The sequence below is a fragment of the Convolutriloba macropyga genome, chromosome 11 (genome assembly GCF_964194025.1).
Source record: "Convolutriloba macropyga chromosome 11, txConMacr16.3, whole genome shotgun sequence".
In the NCBI taxonomy this organism is placed as follows: domain Eukaryota; kingdom Metazoa; phylum Xenacoelomorpha; order Acoela; family Convolutidae; genus Convolutriloba; species Convolutriloba macropyga.
The window spans coordinates 10,174,872-10,198,973 of NC_134478.1; the positions used below are offsets into that span (position 1 = coordinate 10,174,872).

The window sequence follows — 24,102 nt, forward strand, 5'->3', positions numbered from 1 at the left end:
ATAACTTACTATCAAACCTTAAAGGAGATTCCCTGTCCCCTGAGGCTGGAAAAACTAAAAAAAAATGGCAAAAATTTTCAAAAAACTTGAAAGAATTTGCAAAAATTAGTCAATTTGCGTGTTTGTAGTACCAAAACTTATAGCTCATAAAATGGTCATAAGAAGTAGTTTCGTCTCGCAAAGACCTTCATCAACTTTTAAATACTTCAACCTAAGACTAATCAAACAAAAAATTCAAAAAATCTCAACAAAAATGAAAAAGTGCACCATTTTGAGCCCAAAAACTCCTAAAAATGAATTTTTAACCTTAAATTGAAGCCATCCGAGCAGATGCACCACTCTAAGCACTTGTAGTACTACTAAAGCACACTTTGGGCATCTAAAGAAACTTATTGCCCGCTGGGCTTTACCTGTTTATCCCGTTTTGAAAGATCAAGGTCATTGAAAAATGTGTGAACAGATCTTAAAAAAAGACAGTACAATTCAAACTCTCTGCATTGTAAAAAACCACGATGTCTCAAATAATAGCCGCTCACTTCGCGGCTATTAATAAGAAAAATAAGAGCGCTATAACAGCCGGCTGAGAAGCTGAGTCGGCTATTAATAAGATTAATATCCCTGAGGAACAAAATTTTCCCTTTTACGCATAGTTCCGATCTTGCTATTTGTAACAGACTTAGTTGGCCCCAGAATCAAACCACGTAGACAGCGTACTGGAGGTAACTTCATTTTCTAACAACTTCACTTTTTTGAGCTTTTTCTTCTTTTCTAAATTTGGAGTTTTCTTTTCTTAGAACTGAATAAAAAAGCTTCTTATCAAATTGAAATCTGCTTCAAGGCATAACTTGACAAGGATTATCAAGGCCTTTGATGACCTGTCAAATCTAAATGTAAGAACCAATCTAAGGCTATAATATTAAATGGCTGGTAACCACCACCAACTATGTTCCAAAATACATACCTGCATGTATCCCCATTTGCACATCTGTTATTCTTCTGAAACGCATGACACAGTGCCGTCTTGTACTTGGAGCCCAGAATCCCACCCCCACCTTCACCCATTTGACCTCCTCCCCCACCTCCAATGACGAGCCCCCCACTGACCACACTGGAATTATCACTGAGATCTCCGGCCAGATTGGACATACGAGGTACGTGTGAGTACTGACAGTTATTGCCTCTGGAACAGGAGCCGTTCCTCTGGAAGGCGTGGCATGGCGGTGGACCTGAATGGTGGTTGTTTCCGTTGTGGACTCTCTGTTGCATCCCATTGCCATTATTGTTGATGTTTTCGAGTGAGCTGTTGTTAGCGAATGATCTGCAATCAGAACGGAAAAATCACAGTTTATGTGAATCTTATTTTGCACTGAATTTTCGACCATTCCCGCTCTTGCATAACCAACGAGTTATTCAACCCACCCCAACAGGAAGAACATCAAATTTCAATAATTGCTTCAACTTCGTCCGAGAGCAATTAAACATGCAGAAATCTCAGGACTCTCTCGCCTAAATTTGAATTGAACTTACATTCGGGTAACTGATATTTGGAATCGTTCTAATGCACCAAACTATATGTACCATTTCACAGCTTTTACAGTTGCCATTTTTGACAATTACTGTCAGTTGCAACAGGCAGGAAATCTCGTGTCTTCTCGTGGCTTTGAGATACCACCAGTAATTAGCAGAAGCAACCATTTCAATATTTATTTTCAATCTTCAATATGATGCATGGTCGAAGATTTCAACTACTGTCGTTTTCCGGCAGTTATCTTAATGTATGCATATAGTTGGGGAAAGTGAAATCGTGTTAGTTTGTGATGACCGCAAAAATTTAAATTTCTGAATGGGCGGACAGTTTGAATATTAACCTTGATAGTATTCTGGTTGGCGGCTGTTGGTTGGATGTGGGGGTTGAGTGTGAGGGTTGCTGCTGTTGGTTCGAGTGATAAGAGCCAGAAGCTGCCGATATGGGGCTACCCCCACTTTCACTGCCACCACTGCCCCCAGTTGCACCCCCTTGTCTGCCATTGCCCCCATTTGTGCCAGAACTGTTGATGAGCTGGTTATGGGAGGACGAGGCATTTGAGAGCTGCTCTTCTGTCTCTTCTTCTTCCTGCCTAAGTTCTAGCGTGTCGTGGGCAAACAGACAGTCATCCTAAAAAAGCAGTTTTCATCAATCAACTTAAATAAATCGATCCAGAACAAGCCGCTGAAAATGCTTTTTTCAAAAATTTTAATTTTGAGATACATTTTAAATGAGGAAAAAACTTCAAACGGCTGCTGTGTGTTGAGAATTAAGTTCAAACACAGCTTGCAGATTGCCAGAAAGTAGCCGCAATACCTTAGTAGACCTGCAGTCTCAAAAAGAAACAAACTTTTAAATTATTAAAAATGCTGAGATGCTATATTGTGATTAAGAATCTGTTAAACTTAATGCTGCTTGTAATAGCTGTCCTCCTATACCTTTCACATAGAGTGACACGCACTCATTTGACCTTATCTCTTTGAATTAAAGTAAAGAAAAGTCAATTTCAGAGTGAGGAAGTCATTGTTGAGAGTGAGGCAAGTCACGTGTGACCAAATATTTAATCACGCCAAAACAAAAAAATCTCCACTAAGAGGGAAAAATGACGTCCCGCACGCAATTCAGTTGAAATTGCATGAACGAAAGAAGAAAAGGCAGATCTGACGTGATTGCGACGTCATTTGTTCATAACAAAAATCTTGACGAAATAAAAACATAGCCGGAAGAATTGTGGAACCGACCCGAAGCCTGAGAACTTCAAAAAACCGTACTTGCAGTCATTTGGTCGTAACAAAAATCTTGACGAAGAAATAAAAAACATAGCCGGAGAATTGTGGAACCGACACGAAGCTTGAGAATCTTAGCATGCTCAACTACTCATGAAAACTCATTATACTAGTCTTAAAAAACAAGAACTCACAATCAATTCTGCACCAAAAGACTTTGTCAAATCATAGGCAGATAAAATTCTTAAACACTAAACTAAATTTTTCAAGAAAAAGGATACTAAAATTTAGGAGTATTTTTTTGTTTTGGAGTCACGGCAAGTAGGACAAAAATAAGACATAATTCTCCTGTTGGAAATAACTTACACAAAATGAGTTACAACTACGAGTTACAATTACTGAAAAAATAAAATTAATGGAGAAAAAGACAAAAGAGACCGAGTATTAAAAAGGCAAAAAAATGTTTAATAGTAAAACTGCGGCACCTAGATTTTTTTCAGAAGGTAATAGTCAGTCAAAGCTTTTAAACGTCTGCCTGCAGAATCTCAGAGCTGCAATATATCAAATAAATTGCAGACAAAAGAATGAAAAAAAATATCTCCTATACAATCTAATACCATTTAATTTAAACAGGCTAACACTATTTAAACAACTGATACAGCAAGAGTAGATAAAACTATAAAAATAGTGGGCCTAAGGACAATGCTAGAATGACACCTGGAATGTGGAGAATATGGATACATTTCAAAAAAGTGAAATTAAAAAAAAATTTGAAAGCTAAAAACCAAATAAAAAAATTAAAGAAAATACGTTTCATTATTTACCATAATATTCAGAGACAAAAACGTATTGCCATTCTCCAGTACAGATAAAAGACCGGGAAAAAACAGTACAGGGAAAAAACAATTCAAGGATTTGAAAATAATTTGCAAGAAAAATCTTTTATAATCTTTTAACTTTTTTAAAATGAAAATTTCCCTGTATTTCAGAGAATCGACAATTTCGATTAATTAGAAAACAAAATTGAAAATCCCTGAAGGTGCGAAAAAATCTTTCTAGTGAATAAAACCAAAGTACAAAGGAGAAATTGAACAGCAAAAAGATCGGATAGGTTGCCACAATAGGTGAAATTTTATAAAAACAAAAATTTTCCACGTTGAGAAGAGGCTTCCAATGCATGAAAAATCAAAGGGAAGTTGCCATATGTACTGACTGTTGAAAAATCCACTAAAAGATCCAAAAATTGCGAAATGAATCAAAAAGACAAATATGAACTTGAAGCTTGATAAATCTGTGCCCGTTTTACACTTTAAACGCATTGTTAGGCTCTCAAAACTCTGTGATATCAATTTGAGGGTTACATGTTGAAACAGCAACGACTGCAAAAAATTTTCACAAAAAACCAAATTACAAAAAAAAGGCGAATTGGACAAAAAGGCTAAAAACGGTTATTTCTATGCTCGTTACTGAAAAACACTTTTCAAAGTCAAAAATTCATTCACTGAACGCAACGCATAATCAGAAAACTCCAAAGCAAAAAATCTGTTCACCATGACAGCTTTTCTCACTTTCACTCTTAGGTCAAAATGCCGAATGAACATACCTACTTCCTGTAAAAAAAAACAAAAAAAGACCGATAGAGAACCAACACTCCTCTTCGAGTTGTAAAAAAAACCAAGAGAAGGCCAATAATAGCCTCAGCTATCGCTTTGCGGCTATTAAAAACCAACTCGTGAACGATTTGGCAGAAAATTCAAAATAACGTCAAAAATGGGGACTTTTACAACTGTTATTTTGTTAAATTCACTACCCTATGGTATGACCAGAAAAATTTGGTCCTCCTAGCTTTCAAAAAGAACAAAATGGAAAAATTGTTACAAATAAGAGATTTGATAGACTGTTCGTCGGCCCGCAAAAAAAGCATGACAAGTCCTGAAGTATAATCCAAAGAATTGAAGGTAACAACAACCCTAATTTATCATTATTACAGGTACAGCCCTAGCGAGTCCACAAATTTGAAATTGAACATTAAAATAACAGAAAATTAGAAAAGAGAACAAAGCTTCTCAATAGCAAGCAGTATAGCAATCGCTCATACTAAGCGTCTTTAAAACGCTTGCATCAAGTTTGCTGAAAACCAGTTGGTGACACAGTAATAACATAGCAGGCAAATTGTCAGAAAATAGTCTTGATAGCTTTGTAGGCTGCAGTCTTAAAAAACAAGCAAAACAAATAAGATAAAGGTTTTCATTTCTTAACATTTCTGTGATATCTTAAAATTATTTGAACACTTAAAATCAAACTATTTGAACACTCGAAGTTTGAGGCATTAACATTCACAACTACGCTTTCAAAAGACAAGCTTACATGCCATTGAAGCAAAGCGAACATGTCCAATAAAGAGGCTCAAAAACATTACTGTAATAACTTTTCGCCTTTAAAGTGAGTTCTAAGTAGATTAATTGTGTGGGTCAATCAGGTAAAATTAGAACGAATGAAAACTTAATATACACCTGGCCAGAAAACTTATCACAAAAATAAATATGGCCAGAAAACTTACTTAGTCCAAAATATTACAAAAAATTACATCCAGCATATAAAAAGCAAATGAAGACCACTCAAGGAGACAAAAATAGCAGAAAGCTTTTGTATTGAGATTTTTGAGGCAACAAAGGAGAGCAAGAAATTAACTCAAAAACCTGTAAAAAATCTGTTCAAAAAATCTGTTCACCATGACAGCTTTTCTCACTTTCACTCTGAGGTCAAAATGCCGTATGAACATACCTACTTCCTGTAAGAAAAAACAAAAAAAAGACCGATAGAGAACCAACACTCCTCTTCGAGTCGTAAAAAATCCAAGAGAAGGCCAATAATAGCCTCAGCTATCGCTTTGCAGCTATTAAAAACCAACTCGTGAACGATTTGGCAGAAAATTCAAAATAACGTCAAAAATGGGGACTTTTACAACTGTTATTTTGTTAAATTCACTACCCTATGGTATGACCAGATAAATTTGGTCCTCCTAGCTTTCAAAAAGAACAAAATGGAAAAATTGTTACAAATAAGAGATTTGATAGACTGTTCGTCGGCCCGCAAAAAAAGCATGACAAGTCCTGAAGTATAATCCAAAGAATTGAAGGTAACAACAACCCTAATTTATCATTATTACAGGTACAGCCCTAGCGAGTCCACAAATTTGAAATTGAACATTAAAATAACAGAAAATTAGAAAAGAGAACAAAGCTTCTCAATAGCAAGCAGTATAGCAATCGCTCATACTAAGCGTCTTTAAAACGCTTGCATCAAGTTTGCTGAAAACCAGTTGGTGACACAGTAATAACATAGCAGGCAAATTGTCAGAAAATAGTCTTGATAGCTTTGTAGGCTGCAGTCTTAAAAAACAAGCAAAACAAATAAGATAAAGGTTTTCATTTCTTAACATTTCTGTGATATCTTAAAATTATTTGAACACTTAAAATCAAACTATTTGAACACTCGAAGTTTGAGGCATTAACATTCACAACTACGCTTTCAAAAGACAAGCTTACATGCCATTGAAGCAAAGCGAACATGTCCAATAAAGAGGCTCAAAAACATTACTGTAATAACTTTTCGCCTTTAAAGTGAGTTCTAAGTAGATTAAAATGAGCAAGAAAATTAACGTCAAGTGTGTGGGTCAATCGGGTAAAATTAGAACGAATGGAAACTTAATATACACCTGGCAAGAAAACTTATCACAAAATAAATATGGCCAGAAAACTTACTTAGTCCAAAATATTACAAAAAATTACATCCAGCATATAAAAGGCAAATGAAGACCACTCAAGGAGACAAAAATAGCAGAAAGCTTTTGTATTGAGGAGATTTTTGAGGCGACAAAGGAGAGCAAGAAATTAACTCAAAAACCAGGGTAAGAGCAATACGAATTTATTTATTTATAAAAACATTTGCTACTTCATTATTTATCTTTTAACTGTAATCTTTAAACCCCGTAAAGTAAAATCAACTTGTTTTCAATATGGTTTTTTTAATTTTTTCCGTAAAAGAAGTGTGTGTGCCTGAAATATATCCACACTACAGATTCAAGTAAATATTTTTGATTGTACTTCCAGGAATACAAAGGTTGAATTGATTTGAACAGGCAATTTCTACAGCTAAAAACCCAAGCCCAAATTTTTTTCTGAAATCCATTTTTCAAAAAATAAACTGCTTCAGCAAAAAAAACTTCTTACAAAAGCTTTACAAATGAGACAAAAGGAAGCAAGCCGTTAATTCGTTCATTTTGACAGAATTGGCATACGAGTTACGAGTGAGCAACTTGGCTGAGGGGAAATCCCGGAAAATTCAGGAAATTTCGAAAGCTGGTATAAAAACAGATTTATATGAATCAATCATCAATCGAGCATTTTTCAATTTTTACTTCAATATTAAACATAGCTGATAGCCACAATAGATTCGTAGATCGGCAGTCTAAAAAAAAAACAGTAAAAAAGACAGACCACAAAAATTTGTTTTTTCATTGAAGGCTGATCTGTTATATTTTGATTAAAAATCTGTATAAGTTATTGCTGCCTCTATTAGCTGATCTCAAATAACCTTCATTTAGAGTGACACACACCCATTTGACCTTATCTCTTTGAATTAAAGTAAATAAAAGTCAATTTCAAAGTGAGGAAGTCATTTTTGAGAGTGAGGTAAGTCAAGTGTGACCAAAAATTTAATCACGCGAATGAACAAAAAAATTCGCTCCACTAAGAGCGAAAACTGACGTCACGCATGCAATTCAGTTGAAATTGCATGAGCGAATGAACAAAAAGTGGCTGTGACGTCATATGGTCGTAACAAAATCATGACGACGAAATAAAAAACATAGCAGGACAAGTCCTGACGTACAATTCAAAGAATTTTCATTGACTAAATAGAAAACTAGACCTAGAACGGACTATGAATGGATTGGGAAAACCATTTAGAAAAAAAACCGATCTAAAAAATCGAAAAAACAGTAAAAATCAGAGTGAAATTGGCGCATGTGAACAAAAAACCACTACCGAGAAACCGAATTTTTGTTCAAACACCGTTTTCTCACTCTACTTTAAATTTAGAGCGAAAAAATTTCACGCCGCAAAACCACTCGCTTTTTCGCTCCACTTCCCGTTTCGGCGTGACCAAAATCACTACTCCAAATTGACTTCAAAAATCATGAAAATGTGAACAGATCTTTAAAAAAAAGACAGCGCCCCAATACAATTCAAATTCTTTGAATTGTAAAAATTCTTTGAATTGTAAAAAAAAACCGTAAAAATTCTTTGAATTGTAAAAAAAACCAAGAGAAGGCCAATAATAGTCCCAGCTATCGCTGTGCGGCTATTAATCAAAAGACAAGCGACATGAAAAAAACCGCAAAACTGCATAAGATTATAGGGATCTTTTCCGTTTGTGCCCCCCCAGTACGTTATGCTCCCCCCAGTGACAGAGCACGTGTCATTACATAGTAAATCATTATGTAAAAATATTGCACGTGCGTCTGGGGGTTGCAAATAATATGCACCCACTAAGCTGGGGGGGGGGGCACAAACGGAAAAGATCCGATTATAGTGACACTCAAAGTTTAGCGCTCAAATTCAGCTACAACACACCTAGAGCTACAGATACAATTGACAATTACTTATTGCTATCTAGTTGTTTAAGCTTCGCACAAACTTCTTTAAGAAAGCACGGCAACCAAAGCAGCAGAAGTTAAGATCGACAGATTCGTGCTCAATGCCTGATTTAACAGTCATTAAAACAGCACTGTTTTTGGTTATGTTGATATTTCCAGACAACGTCAGCCGAAAGATAGGGTCTTCCACATTATAGCCCCCACCCCCACCGTTTAGTGGTCATATAATCTATAGCCCCCGATCGTGGTATATAAAAAGGTAATGGGGGGGGGGGGGCTGGCTATAATGAGAAAGACCCGAAAGATATAACATAACCGACTAAACGTCGGAAGAATTGCTCTTGAACGACTAAGGGGAGCTCTAATCAATTGCACTTCAGTCAGGGGGGGAAAGCCTAAATGGGACAAAGAAGTTCTAAAGTGGGCTTCAAATAACCACATTAGAGGTTAACATATACCACTATTAAGATTTAAAGGAAATTCGGCGCACTTTTCATTTGACTTTAAGTATTAAATTGTCGCCAATTGAGTTCAGCTGCTTGAAATTGTGATTGAAAGAGAATTTTAGATCACGCGAAATGCAAAAAGTCAAGGGCGCAGAAGTCACTGGAAAAGTCAAAATTGTCAAGCGAAAATTTTGCATAAAAAAACATAGCCAGTAGAATACCGGAAACGACTCAAATCGTCGTGCATTATAATCTCTAACCTAACCTTACCGAAATCAGAACATCAAAATAGACAAGAGAAAAAAACAAAAGTAGCCCAACAAACCACATTAAAGTGTTTTAAAAATGCCGACAATTTGTTAAGTGAGGGGGCGGGGGGGGGGGGAGCTAGGTGGGGTGGGTGGGTAGATAGGAGATAGGTTGGGGAGGTGGGTAGTTAGGTGAAGGGAGGGGTTAGTTTGGGGGGTAGGGGTAGGTGGGGGGGGGGGTAAGCTGGGGCGGCGGGTGAGGTAGGTGGGGGTAGGTAGGTGGGTAGATAGGTTGGGGAGGTGGGTAGTGCTGGGGTAGTTAGGGGGGGGGGGGGGTAGGTGGGGGGGGATAAGTTGGGGGGGGGGGGGTAGGTAGGTGTGTGGTGGGGGTAGATAGGTGGTGAGGGGGTGTTTCGCAGTGTAGTTTAGATAATTAGGGGTGACTTATATAGGAACAAAAAATCGCAAAATGACCTCTTCACCTTGAACATTACCAGCAGTTCCTAATTACTATACATTACAATCGAAGCAACTGTTAAAGTCCAATGTTCGAAAACAGAAGTCAACAATCAAAAACTGAGGTAAATGCTCGAACAGAAAGGAGTCAAAATTCAAGTCATGAACAAACTTGCTTTCTGCTAAAAAAAAACATAGCAGGACAAGTCCTGAAATACAATCCAAAGAATTGAATAAAAAAATAAAAATTCTTTACCTGAGCAGCAGATTAACTGAACAATGCCAGCCAAAACACAGACAAAATCATCAGAAAATTAGAAACTAAATCAAACAAAGTAAACAAAAATATACTCATTGCTAAAACTCTGAAGCTTTTACCCCAAAGGCAAAATTTGATCCCCTTAAAAATACCTATTTCAAAAATATAATGGGAACCAAATTTTGATTCTGAGATTGGTCCAGTATTATAACTGCAAGACCCGAAAAAATTCATTGGCCCTTGAAGATCGATTAATTTGACAATGACCGAAAATTTTTTAAAATGAAATCAATTGCAAATTTTAATGAAATGGTGCTAAAAAATGTGATATAAATATCTTCAAAATCATTTCTATGTCTCTAGAGGCTATCCAGTAACCCAATTCCAAGCTTTAAAAAACTCATTGGCTCATAGATCGATAGGCAATAGTTTTTAAGGAATAATTTCAAATTTCAAAAAATAGAAATTCGTTCTATTAAAATGTTGAAAGACATTCAATTGTTACGAGCAAGTAATCAATAACATGCTATCAAACCCTGGACGAGGTTACCTGGTTACTGATACAAGAAAAATTAACTAAAGACAAATATTTTGAAAAAACTGGAAAATAGCAAATTTTATCAAAAAAATTCTAAAACTCGAAGGGTTAAATTTTTGAAAAACAAATCCATTGAAATTAACAACAATGCAGTAACTTTTTATTAGACCTTGGAATAGGTTTTCTGGCACTTGAGAATGGTCAAATATCATAAATTGACAAACATTTTCAAAAAACTTAAATTGCAAAAATTAGTATCAATTTGCGTGTTTGTGTTAGTAGTACCAAAACACATAGCTCATAAAAAGGTCATAACGGGTAATTTTGTCTCGCAAAAGGCCTTCATCAACTTTTAAAAACTTCAACCTAAGACTTATCAAACAAAAAGTCAAAAAATTACAAAAAAAAAACATGAAAAATTGCACCATTTTGAGCCCAAAAACTCCTAAAAATGACCTTTCAACCTTGAATTAAGGCCATCCCAGGAGCTGCACCACTCTAAGCACTTCAAGGACAACTAAAACCCACTTTGGGCCTCTAATGAAACTTAAAGCCCGCTGGGCTTTACCTGTTTATCCCGTTTTGAAAGATCAGTCATTGAAAAAATGTGTGAACACATCTTAGAAACATAGCAGGACAAGTCCTGAAATACAATCCAAAGAATCGAATAAAAAAAATTAAAAATTCTTTACCTGACAAGCAGATTAACTGAACAATGCCAGCCAAAACACAGACAAAATCATCAGAACATTGAGAAACTAAATCAAACAAAGTAAACAAAAATATACTCATTGCTAAAACTCTTAAGCTTTTACCCCAAAGGCAAAATTTGATCCCTTTAAATATACCTATTTCAAAAATATGTTTGAAACCAATTTTTGTTTCTGAGATTGGTTCAGCATTATAACTGCAAGACCCAAAAAACATTCATTGGCCCTTGAAGATCGATTAATTTGACAATGACCGAAATTTTTTTTAAAAAATGAAATCAGTTGCAAATTTTAATGAAATGGTGCTAAAAATCGTGATATTAATATCTTCGGAATCAATTCTGTGTCTCTAGAGGCTATTCAGTAACCCAATTCCAAGCCTTAAAAAATTCATTGGCTCAAAGATCGATAGGCAATAGTTTTTAGAAACAATTTCAAATTTCAAAAAATAGAAATTCGTTCTATTAAAATGTTGAAAGCCATTCAATTGCCACGAGCAAGTAATTAATAACATGCTATCAAACCCTGGATGAGGTTACCTGGTTACTGATACAAGAAAAATGAACTAAAGACAAATGTTTTGAAAAAACTGGAAAAAATTGCAAATTTTATTAAACAAATTCTAAAATTCGAAGGGCTAAATTTTTTAACAACAAATCCATTGAAACTAACAACAATGCAGTAACTTTATATCAGACCTTGGAATAGGTTTTCTGGCACTTGAAAATGGTGATATATCAAAAATTGACAAAAAATTTAGGAAACCTTAAAAAAATTGCAGATTTTATCAAAAAAAAATTGCAGATTTTATCAAAATCAAATCAGATCAATCCATAGAGACTAAACAGTGCCCTATTTTTAAACCTTAAAGGAGATTCCCAGGCCATTGAAGCTGGAAAAACTCAAATAATAAAAAAAAATTCCAAAAAACTTGAAAAAAATTGCTAAAATTAGTATCATTTTGCGTGTGTGTTTAGTAGTACCAAAACACACAGCTCATAAAATGGTCATAACGCGTAATTTTGTCTCGCAAAAGGCCTTCATCAACTTTTAAAAACCTCAACCTCAGACTAATCAAACAAAAAGTCAAAAAATTGCAAAAAAAAACATGAAAAATTGCACCATTTTGAGCCCAAAAACTCCTAAAAATGACCTTTCAACCTTGAATTGAGGCCATCCCAGGAGCTGCACCACTCTAAGCACTTCAAGGACAACTAAAACCCACTTTGGGCCTCTAATGAAACTTAATGCCCGCTGGGCTTTACCTGTTTATCCCGTTTTGAAAGATCAAAGTCATTGAAAAAATGTGTGAACACATATTAAAAACATAGCAGGACAAGTCCTGAAATACAATTCAAAGAATTGAATAAAAAAATTAAAAATTCTTTACCTGACAAGCAGATTAACTGAACAATGCCAGCCAAAACACAGACAAAATCATCAGAAAATTGAGAAACTAAATCAAACAAAGTAAACAAAAATATACTCATTGCTAAAACTCTTAAGCTTTTACCCCAAAGGCAAAATTTGATCCCTTTAAATATACCTATTTCAAAAATATGTTTGAAACCAATTTTTGTTTCTGAGATTGGTTCAGTATTATAACTGCAAGACCCGAAAAACATTCATTGGCCCTTGAAGATCGATTAATTTGACAATGACCGAAAATTTTTTAAAAAAATGAAATCAGTTGCAAATTTTAATGAAATGGTGCTAAAAATCGTGATATTAATATCTTCGGAATCAATTCTGTGTCTCTAGAGGCTATTCAGTAACCCAATTCCAAGCCTTAAAAAATTCATTGGCTCAAAGATCGATAGGCAATAGTTTTTAGAAACAATTTCAAATTTCAAAAAATAGAAATTCGTTCTATTAAAATGTTGAAAGCCATTCAATTGCCACGAGCAAGTAATTAATAACATGCTATCAAACCCTGGATGAGGTTACCTGGTTACTGATACAAGAAAAATGAACTAAAGACAAATGTTTTGAAAAAACTGGAAAAAATTGCAAATTTTATTAAACAAATTCTAAAATTCGAAGGGTTAAATTTTTTAACAACAAATCCATTGAAACTAACAACAATGCAGTAACTTTTTATCAGACCTTGGAATAGGTTTTCTGGCACTTGAAAATGGTGATATATCAAAAATTGACAAAAACTTTAGGAAACCTTAAAAAAATTGCAGATTTTATCAAAAAAATTGCAGATTTTATCAAAATCAAATCAGATCAATCCATAGAGACTAAACAGTGCCCTATTTTTAAACCTTAAAGGAGATTCCCAGGCCATTGAAGCTGGAAAAACTCAAATAATAAAAAAAAATTCCAAAAAACTTGAAAAAAATTGCTAAAATTAGTATCATTTTGCGTGTGTGTTTAGTAGTACCAAAACACACAGCTCATAAAATGGTCATAACGCGTAATTTTGTCTCGCAAAAGGCCTTCATCAACTTTTAAAAACCTCAACCTCAGACTAATCAAACAAAAAGTCAAAAAATTGCAAAAAAAAACATGAAAAATTGCACCATTTTGAGCCCAAAAACTCCTAAAAATAACCTTTCAACCTTAAATTAAGGCCATCCCAGCAGCTGCACCACTCTAAGCACGTGAAGGACTACTAAAACCCACTTTGGGCTTCTAATGAAACTTAATGCCCGCTGGGCTTTACCTGTTAATCCCGTTTTGAAAGATCAAAGTCATTGAAAAAATGTGTGAACACATCTTAAAAAAAAACACAGCGCCCCAATACAATTCAAATTCTTTGAATTGTAAAAAAACACAGCGCCCCAACACAATTCAAATTCTTTGAATTGTAAAAAAACACAGCGCCCCAATATAATTCAAATTCTTTGAATTGTATAAAACCTGTAGAATCTCAATACTCCTCTTCGAGTCGTAAAAAGACACACGTTTACAATAATTGCTATGAACTACGTTCAAGAGCAATTAAAAATATTAACGAGGGATCTAATCTCTCCTCCTCCCCCACCCCCCGTCATTTTTTCTGTGAACCCCAGTTCTAAACTGTGTGTTATTACATAGCACTTCACTGTGCAAAACATAGCACGTGTCTTTGAGGAAATAGATTTTTTTATGAATAGATCCAAAACCGGAATGTAAAAGTACATTTTATAAATTTCGTCCAAAAAGTATCATTAACAGAGGGCGAGATGTCCACACAAGGCAACATCAGAAAAGACCAACTAACCGCTAGTTGGCAAGTTCCACTCTGGTTGTATGCGGTGCACAGTTGGCTCTTGTAGAGAGGGTTCTCGTAAGTCCTCAGATCCCTCTTGCCATGAGCGAAGCGACATCCCTCCCCAGACTCACACATTCTCTGGAGAGTGAACTGGGGACACAGCTTTGTCTTGTATCCCGCCGCCGAATGACCACCTCTATGCCCCAAAGACATGCTAACTGAAAACAGCAACTCGCATGTCATCTTATTATATCACTCTTGATGACGCTTCGCGCCCACTGGAGGGGGTATCTGTAGCTGTCTAAGTGTTAACTTTCAATTCAATGTTTTTTGGTTTCTCATTCAAAGATTTTGCATAACATCAATTTAAGTTTCCGTTTTACATCCACAAACAATTTTTGGAAGAGACATCTGACATATTCTGCAAATATCTCATTGTATGAACTCAAAACTCGGATAATTTTGTCCTACTGTATTATTAACCGACAACTTTCTTTCGGATCTTTATTTTTGGATACGAAATTGCAAAAATTGTACGAGTCAACAACACTAAAGTTAGAATCTTTCAGACACTTAATTTTTGTGAACCCTCGGGCGCTTTTCCATTTTCGCCCCTCTCCAGCTTAGTGGGTGCATATCATTTGCAACCGCCAAAGCACACGTGCTACATTAAAAAAGATATTTTTAACTTCGAGGAGCGGGAGGAAAGAGCAGCTAACTTTCCAAATCTTCAAAAAATTGCGTTATATAAAAATATGGCACGTGCGTCTGGGGGGTGCAAATAATATGCGCCCACTAAGCTGGGGGAAGGACACAAACGGAAAAGATCCAATAGTTCTCCAAAACAGTTTCTGTGAATCGCATACTTGGAAATTAGTGAGCTGACAGGCTACCTGGGCGCTGCCTGCTTATCCCAATTTTGAGGACGAAAAGTCACATGGGTCAGACAAAAATCTGTCAAGGAAAAAATCGCATTAAAAATACCAACAGGACTAATATAATTGGTCTTCGATTGAGAGCAACTAACATAATCTAAAGAAACCGAAAAAAAATCAATAGATTCACATAGTCTTGAGTCGGAAAAAAAATAAATGTAAAAGTACTTTTTTTTTTAAATAAAAAACTCTCTACAAGACCGGAAACCAAATTTTACTCAAAGCATAAGAAAAAAACTAATTTAATTGATGTCCATGTCCATAAGTTGCAAAAGACGCGTTAATCAATTATAATTATCAAAAAACCTTTGTTAAACTAGAAGATGTCCAGAACAGTTCACCTAAATAAAGCTGCAACATCGGGAGGCTTTTACCTTATAAGGCGACTGTTTTTAACTAAAAACATTTCTGATTTCCTCTCTTTTTAGAGGGTATATGACCTCAGGGAGCTACAACTATGCTGCTAAAATTCCAGAACTCTATATTGAAACTATCAGTACACAAACAGAAACGTGTCAAGATAACGATAGAGAAACGTTTGATAAAGATGACATTTTTTAAATGCAATCTCATAAGGTGTAAGCATCTGTTCAAAACCTGGTTCATTCCATTCGGCGACGTTCTCACAATTCAACTATTTTCCAGGGTAATTGAATGCAGTTTCAAGACAGTTTAAGGCGATAATTGAAGGTTGCATGTGCAGGTATGTTTTTTGTGGAGGTAACCAGAGAAAGTGTTTTAAAAAAGTTGACGTCAGAATCCTGTTTACAGTAGAAAAATTATACCTTTTCCATAATTGATTATGGGAATTAATTTCTGAATAACAAAATAGGGTAACTATTAATAAGGTGATGGGGTATTAGGCGAAAGCTTCATTAGGCGAGACCAAAATTTGAAGCCATTATGCATAAATTTTCAATTAACCCTTTTAGGAAATTAGGCGAGAACCAATCAAAACACTGGAAGACGGCACTCAAACGCCACTCGACGCTATTGAGTACTCAAATGTACCTAACAATTGACCTAACAATAAAAATGAGCCCAATAAGTATTTTTTTTTCAAACTTTGCAACTTTGCAAACATTTTTTTTTCAAAGTTTTCCGCGCCCTATATGTCTGGCCTACTTAGATTGAAGCAATTGTGTTTTTAAAAATAAGTTCTAGTTTTCCATTGTAACTTTTGACCAAGTCCTTTTCTCATATAATACCTAGGGGTGCAATTATGTATGAGAAAAGGACTTGGTCAAAAGTTACAATGGAAAGCTAGAACTTATTTTTAAAAACAAAATTGCTTCAATCTAAGTAGGCCAGACATATAGGGCGCGGAAAACTTTGAAAAAAAAATGTTTGCATAGTTGTGGGATGGCACTAAACTGGAATGCTGCAAATGCACAATATTAAAATGTGTGTTTTGTATACTATAATCGTTAAGCTAATTGTTAGGATCCTTTGAGAACTTTTGAGCGCAAATGGAGTTTGAAGTACCTTCTTTCGGTGTGTTCATTAATTTCAAAAAAAAGTTATTCGAAAATTTTTGTATAATAGCTACAAAAGTTAGCTTCGCCTAATCGAGCTTGTGCATAACATCGTATGCTCCATAAAAAGCATTTATAGTGAACCAGTAATGCTAGAAGTAATATAACCGACTAAGGTCAGACGAAATACTACCGAACGACTGGAGGGTACTCGATTCTAGTACAGCCTAATTCATTCGGAGTGAGTGAGGGATGTGGCGGATGGTAGTGAGTGGTGGGGGTCAAAAAATCACTAACGATCTTCAAAAGACGTTATATGGTAGGATAAAGCCAACTACACAGCGTCAAAATAAGTTAGTAACTTCTAATTATACGAAGTAAAAACTCTCGTAACGGGAGATTACCAGTGATCAGATTTAAAAAACGATTTTTACACCAATGATCCCCCTAAACAGGCAGTCTTGGCAAACTATGAAATGGAGATGGTACTCAACCGTAGCTTATTAGATACGCTTAATAATTTTAAGTTAATGAGCCCCAGCTGAGTTTCAACGTAATTTTTCGACCAACATTTACTCGTAGGAAACTCAAAAAATTTTACAAAAAATTTCTCGTAGGAAACTCAAAAGCTATCAACATTACCATATTTTCTGTACCCTGAGAGAATCGGTTCGTTTGCGAGTTTGTTCACAGTTCTAAAACTGCGAAGAGTTCTAAATTTTCCGTTTAATCAAAAGAAAATAAATTATAAAAAGTTAAACCGAGTCCTTTTGAATTTCAAATTCCAGCTCTGTGAATGGTGTCTTTTTAGCGGCGGTGGGGGTGTGAGCTATAATGGGTGTTCATTTTTATCATACAGTTTCTTCCAATTACATTTCTTTGATTCCCTAAAAAATCTAAACACTTCCTTGCTTTTATTCATTTTCCTGATTCATTTTGAAACCATTTCTAAATACAACTTCAAGCGTTTACTTACAGTTCTGCTCAACTGTTTTCAAACATCGCCTTCTACTGCTCTTCATAAAATATTTCTATCATTAAAAAATATATACAAAGACTATAAAAAAAACCATATAAACAGTTTTGACTTCAGGACAGCTTTTCAAATTACAATTAAAATGCACAACAACTGAATTGAAACTTTCTTACCCATTTTTCCAACTGGTAAGAAAAACTATAACCGGTCAACAATAAGTTGCAAACCGTCAGGAAAACTTAGTCTGTTTGTTCACTTCTACTCAAGAATTATCCACAGTTTCACAAACAATGCGCATCAGAAAGCAAGAGAGAAAAAGAAGTCAAAACAGAATACTTGCAAAAAATATATTCTAATTTTTTAGCGTACCATTCAATGTTCGCTTTAGTTGGCATTGTATATTCTTATTGAGAGCATCTAAATTTCATTTAATACAAAACTAAAACATCTACTGCTTTTGTATGATTAAAACGAGCATGTTTGTTTATACTTCAGGAACCATCATAAATATTTATCATTTCCATAAAGCATAAGAAAAGAGCAACGCTTAGTGAATTAGGAATCACGTTTGAATTGTTTCACGCGCTTGCTCCGCATTTATTCCGAGTCTTTCGCGTTGCACTTGAAAAGCATTCAAATCAATTTTCCTCAATATGGCTTCTCTTTAGTACCGATTCGGTCAAGCATGACACGTGCACTATAAGCGGACCTATTGATGTTGTGTTCACGCACTCTTTAGGCAATAACACAAATGATGTTTCAAAAAACTGCCCCTTACAAACAGAACAAATAGAGTTATCATCAATACAAATTCTGCCCAGGCTCTGAGTAACTTCAAACTCTTTCAATCTATACTTGCGAGCAACTTGTAGCGCCGCCATGTGTTGTAAATTTCTGGAGCTGTTTGAACTTGCTCGACACTTAAGTGCCTTTGTAACATGTGTGTTAGCTTCTTTTAACCGAAACTCGTCAGGGATATATTGTAATGTTTTTGAGGGACTAATTTTGGTCCCGTGGCGTTTAATTAGATCTAAACAAAACATTTTGTTGCTCTTCAGTCGTTCTAGCAAATCTTCAAATAATTTTTGTCCACTATCGGCGAAAACTTTTTCACAATAGGAAACTGCTTCTTCGAATTCAGTCAAGTCATAATCTTTCAAAATCATAGTCAATGCTTCATCGTGTAATTTCAGCCTTCTCAACAAAATTAACATTTCTTGTTCAAATCCATCCCCTGTTCTCAAGAGTTCCAAGGCTTCTGTCAAATTAAGTGCGGTTGATTTTTCCAAGAAAATTTTGAAGCGATCTTTAATTTCCAAATTCTCCAAATTTGAATTAGGGCTTAGGTATCTGAAAAATCTTTTGCATAGAATTAAATTGACATTATAGTCACATTTAAGATACACCGCCTCCAAATACTTGAGAACGAAATTTGGATATTGATCGAAATCTGTCGCAATATTTGAGGGATAAAAAACGTGCTCGTTATCTGAATTGTTCGACCTTTCTATCGCTATTGGCAGCGCTCGGTCTTCGTTTTCACGTTTGCATAACCAATGCAAAGCTTTCAAAACGATATCAGCGCTCTGGAAATTGAGAATTCGGTCGACAACGAACGTTAATCCGGGGAATAGAGGGTCTTCTATCATTTCTTCAATCAAGTCTATCCAAATTTTCAAAGCATCACCTTCGAGAAAAATTGTTACAAGGTGCATAGACGCCGAATGCCATTGATTGTGCTTCTTTAGTAGTTCAACAACCAAAACTCCGTCAAAGGGTAAAAAGAAATTCTGCTCAATTAGTTCCAACAGCTTTACAGAATCGGTTTTGCAGTACAGGTTTATCAAAATCTCAGCACAAGCGTTTAAAGATTCGCTGTAAACTGAATCACTTTTGATATAATGCATGACCATAGCGATGAAAAAATCCGCATACTCTGCAAAAGCTGACATTTTTTCTGACAAAATTTGATCGATGTTAACGTTTTTACAAACAAATCGACTGGGATCTTCAAGCAAAGACGGCCACATTCCAAAAAGAGTCTCAATCGGCAAATCCGAGCTAATGAATAAACGCTTTGCTTCCGTAAATTCACCATGTTTTAGCTTATAAAATGCGCATTTCTGTTCTGTTTTGCGTTTGAAAGCAAAGAAATCTTCATCGCTAGCTGAGGAATCGTTTGCACGACAGTTGCTTAACACCACTAACGCTTCATCAATTCGGTTTTCAGATAGCAAGCTGTTTATCTGCTGTTGTTCGGTAAGTAACAAACAAACCAGTAGATCTCGATTTGAGCCCACAACTACTTTGTTATTGGTGTCTTTCAATAAAGACCAGCCTGGCGATGGAATACTTTGTTTTTGAATCTGATCCAAAATACTATGGACAGTCAAGAACTCCTCGTCAAGGGCCAAAATGTACGGATACGCAAAGGCAACAGCAAAAGTGGACCGCGACCATGTCAACGGAGGGTTTTGTGAAACTCCCTGACTGTTTGCAAACACTCCGAGAGCATTTGGGCCATTCAAAATGAACTCTCCCAAACCAATTCGCTTGACAAATGGTCGAATAATACTTCCTTTTTGATATGGGAAAAGCATCGTAGATGTTCCATTCTTTATGTCATTTACAAAATAAGCATTATATGATGCAAATATGACTGCCCAAGAATCAACGGCCATGGCAACAGGAATCTCTGAGACCGAGACTTGTTTCAATAATGTTACTTTGTAATCTGCAGACAGGTGGTAAAGTTGGACGGCCTTCCTATTAGTTCCAACCGCAAACTCTAGTCCGAATGATTCTGATCTGGTAACAGGATTTTCGTTAAGAGCAATGCATGTGACAGCCTTGATCTTGCCACTGATCGAGGAGAGAGCTTGCAGAATGTCCGACTGCAAGAATGTCAATTGCTCTTCGCAAACACAAATAATTACAGAAAGCGGTAAAGAGCATATAATAGACTCCACTTTGGATGAGTTAGAAATTTTGGTAGTCGAGACATGCTCGGTTGAGAAGACAGCCGATTTTCTGCTGTTTGTAGCGATGGTAAACTGAAGAACTTGACCATTACATGTACCAAGAAAAAGTTTGTCCTGTTCTAAATCGAAGCATGATATTGAAACATCAAGCAGAGCAAGATCGCACTCATCCAGGAGTCCACTCAGTTCAAACGTTTGGATACTCATAGCTTTAACGAAAACACCACTAACATCACGATTTCAATCAAACATTTTATTTAATTAACAGCAACTCAAATTCAGGCTCCACAAGACAAAAAGGATCCATGTGCCAAAAAATCTATTTACTCGAAAACAGTTTTTTAGGCCGTTTTTATCCTAAAGTATAAAATTTTCAAAAATATGTCTTTCAGATCTAGAAGGTTATTTTAAAGGAAACGCCTCCCTAGAAGTAGTAGTCGGTCAACACGAGTCCACAAGACAAATCCAATATATATTTATTCAATTCTGAAAGTAGACATAAATAAAGAGCAAAATACACTTCCATCTACCATTAATTTTCCTCTTCTGCTATGGATCCAATCTTTATAAAATAGCAAAGTCAAATAGTCAAGATCTGGGATGACGCCAGAACCTTAAATCAAATTAAGAAAGGTACCGGATATTACGGACTGAAATTATGTAAGCAGGTGTAGCAGGCGCTGTTGGCGCAAAGGTAGGTGGCAAAAAGTTTGCCAGGTGACTCAGATGACGAAAAACATAACGCACTGACTTGGTCAACGACTCAGGAGCGGCTGACCTCGTCATTAGCCAGCTGCGACATAGAGACGATGGCTAAAGCTTAATTGAAGAGAGAGAGAGAGAGAGAGAGAGAGAGAGAGAGAGAGAGAGAGAGAGAGAGAGAGAGAGAGAGAGAGAGAGAGAGAGAGAGAGACTTGAAGACGCAGACTATAGTTAAAAACGATGATTCCTTCAACTCCAAGTATATGAATAATTTTGATTTGAATAATTGAAGACTGATTCTCATTACCAGCGGTTTTGAACTTTACGTTCATCGTCTGTTCAAACCTGTTTCACACATTGTTAATAGATCAAAACGGATATAAATTTACATATGTCTGAGACCACAATTATAATACCTCTTTGAAAAATCTTTAAAAAAATGAATCAAAATTTTTTATATGCACAATAATTAGCTTATTAAAAACTTCATATTAACATCTGTTACATAACGTTCCTCGTCATGAGGTCTAGTGTGACTATATTTTGATATATTGATCTTCAGTCAGTTGTTATCTTATCTTAAATTTAGTTTATTATTTTTGAAGACCATTCATCCGGACACTGATTTTTGGTAAAGCAAGTCTTTTTTTTCAAGCGCCAGATGGAAGGTCTGATCTAAGTATAGAAACATCTTTCTCCTGTCGCATGAGGTGGCTTAAGTTTGTTATAATCTGAAGACAGAGCAAACGAGTACCAAAGGTATCTTCAACTTTGTCAACCATTGTATAAGTCTAGCACTGATAACTCAGGTGTTTTGCAAGAACATATCCTTGAGACATTCAGAATAGAAAAGCAGTTACGAGCACTCAAGAAAATTAATGATGACTTGAGGCATAATCTACAGACCTCGCAAGTCAAAAATTAATCTCATTCTTATTGACAGCTTTATTTCAGATATGGCTCAGCAATCAGCTGCGGAGGGGAACCCTGTGCAGGCGGAGAAACAATTTGTGTAGCTCATGCCTTACAATATTCAAATTGTGTCAGAAGAACAGCACCACTTCAAGAACAACACCCACATCATATGAGCGAATCATTTCTAAAACTGCTCAATAAATAATATGTTGATGTGAAAGTAGAGCTCTGTCTTCTGAGTTTGCAATGAGCAGAATTTGCAAGTAGAAGGACCACGACCCATTACAACATTCCATTTGATAAAAACAAATGGACACATTAGTACATGCTCCAAAATTTTTTTTAAAGTAAAAGTATACCATCCGTTTGTCATGAATTATCAAAACTATACCGGATTCATATAAATATCACAAGATGGTCAAAAAACTGAAGAACGGATAGAGTAATTGAAATCGAGAAGTTTACATCCTGTCCCTTGATCTTTTCCGCTAAGGGGAGTCAGCCTCTTGGTGTCCAAAGTCATACAGTTGTTGGCAGCAAGAGTCAGCGAGAAAAAAATATTCTTTTTTACATGGTTGAATGCCTCAGGAAAAAACTTGGCGTCTAGCTTTTCTCTCCTCTGTAAATCTTTCCTCTTGGATAATAGCAGCTGATTGGCCTCCCTCGAGTTGACCAACTACTCTATAACGGTAGGATGTTTTTAAGCGAGGGTCTTTTTATGAAGCAGAACCGCTAAGAGCCAAGAATGGTTTCTGTTACCTCAATTCACAATTAGCTACGGAAAACATAAGACTTTGTCCTGTTTATATGCTTTGAGTTGAATGACTCAAAATTCATACACAACCTCATCCGACCTGTACCTATTAGGCATTTACTTGCAGTCCAAAGAAGGCACCACTATACTACTTTCATGGCCATGCATGGTGTAACCACGATCAGTTTCATAGACCTCATACGCAACTAAGAAGACTCCAAAAATAGTGTGCTCACGACAGCAGTGCAGCACGATGGTTGAAAAATCCACTGCAATTTTCCATTGCTCTATCCGGAATCTTTGCATGGCTCTAATTTGCATTGCTCAATATTGCATTGCAAATTGAATATCTAGTGAATGGGCCTAATGAAACGCAAATTGATTAGAAGTCACTTTGTGTCCAAAACATTTTCAAATCTGCTCCCAAAACTTAGAAACTTTGCAAAAATTATGCCGCAAAGTGCCCAACTGCGTTTAGTAGAAGTTTACAGCCAATACATGCTTTTATAGCATGGACAATTTCTAAAACTCAAAATGTTGTTTACGACGGATAATTCCTAAAACTAAAAATGTTGTTTGAATTTTTGGGTCTTTCCCATTATAGCCCCCCAGCTTAGTGGTCATAACCTATACCCCCCCCCCCCAATCATGGTAAATTTAACGTAATGGGGGGGCTATATTTTCATGGGGGGGGGGCTATAATGGGAGACCAGAATTTTTGTTGCTGTCATTGTTGTTTGACTTTCGCCACCAACGTCGCGCGCCATTTGCATTGGCTACCAACCCGAAAGTTGGACTTATCATCATGGAGGCAATGTTCATAGTAATGAAGTCCCTACAAATGTCCACAAAATTTAGCAAAGGAACTTGAGGCGATACTGGACTAAAGAGGGTTCAATTTCAACGAAGATCGAGACTCCGCAAGTTACCTGACAAAATGTGCTATTGTTGGATTTGCAATGAAAATGTGATCTAGAGCTGTGCGGTTTCACTCTAACAAAATCAGAACTCCATGAAAGCTTATGGCACAATCTTGAAGCAAAAAACAAACCTATTAGTTGGCGTTGAGGGAAAAACTCAATAAAAATTGCTCTC

General features: G+C 36.0%; 3 protein-coding genes across 5 annotated transcripts in view; all 3 read right to left on the reverse strand.

Moving 5' to 3' along the window:
- LOC142349946 (uncharacterized) overlaps positions 1–17,909 on the reverse strand; it is a 47,135-nt gene extending 29,226 nt beyond the window's left edge. For 2 of the 3 annotated variants that reach the window (XR_012760856.1, XM_075401805.1), the window contains exons 1-4: positions 17,656–17,716; positions 14,279–14,487; positions 1,869–2,155; positions 962–1,318 (exon numbers count right to left, since the gene is read on the reverse strand). Coding sequence is in view for 1 of the 3 variants with exons in the window: in XM_075401805.1 (XP_075257920.1) it covers positions 962–1,318; positions 1,869–2,155; positions 14,279–14,487; positions 17,656–17,701 (899 nt within the window). In the remaining 2 variants the exon portion in view is untranslated. Of the gene's footprint in view, positions 1–961; positions 1,319–1,868; positions 2,156–14,278; positions 14,488–17,655; positions 17,717–17,828 lie in introns of those variants that run through there. The other variant, XR_012760857.1, reaches the window with a different exon arrangement.
- Positions 1–24,102, reverse strand: part of LOC142349947 (pre-rRNA-processing protein TSR2 homolog) — a 127,222-nt gene that overhangs the window by 84,325 nt on the left and 18,795 nt on the right. The gene's annotated exons all lie outside the window — the stretch shown is intronic.
- LOC142349945 (transforming growth factor-beta receptor-associated protein 1-like) lies at positions 17,989–21,116 on the reverse strand. The gene has a single exon (XM_075401804.1). It carries the CDS (start codon positions 20,841–20,843, stop codon positions 18,294–18,296), a length of 2,550 nt encoding a protein of 849 aa, XP_075257919.1. The 5' UTR covers positions 20,844–21,116; the 3' UTR covers positions 17,989–18,293.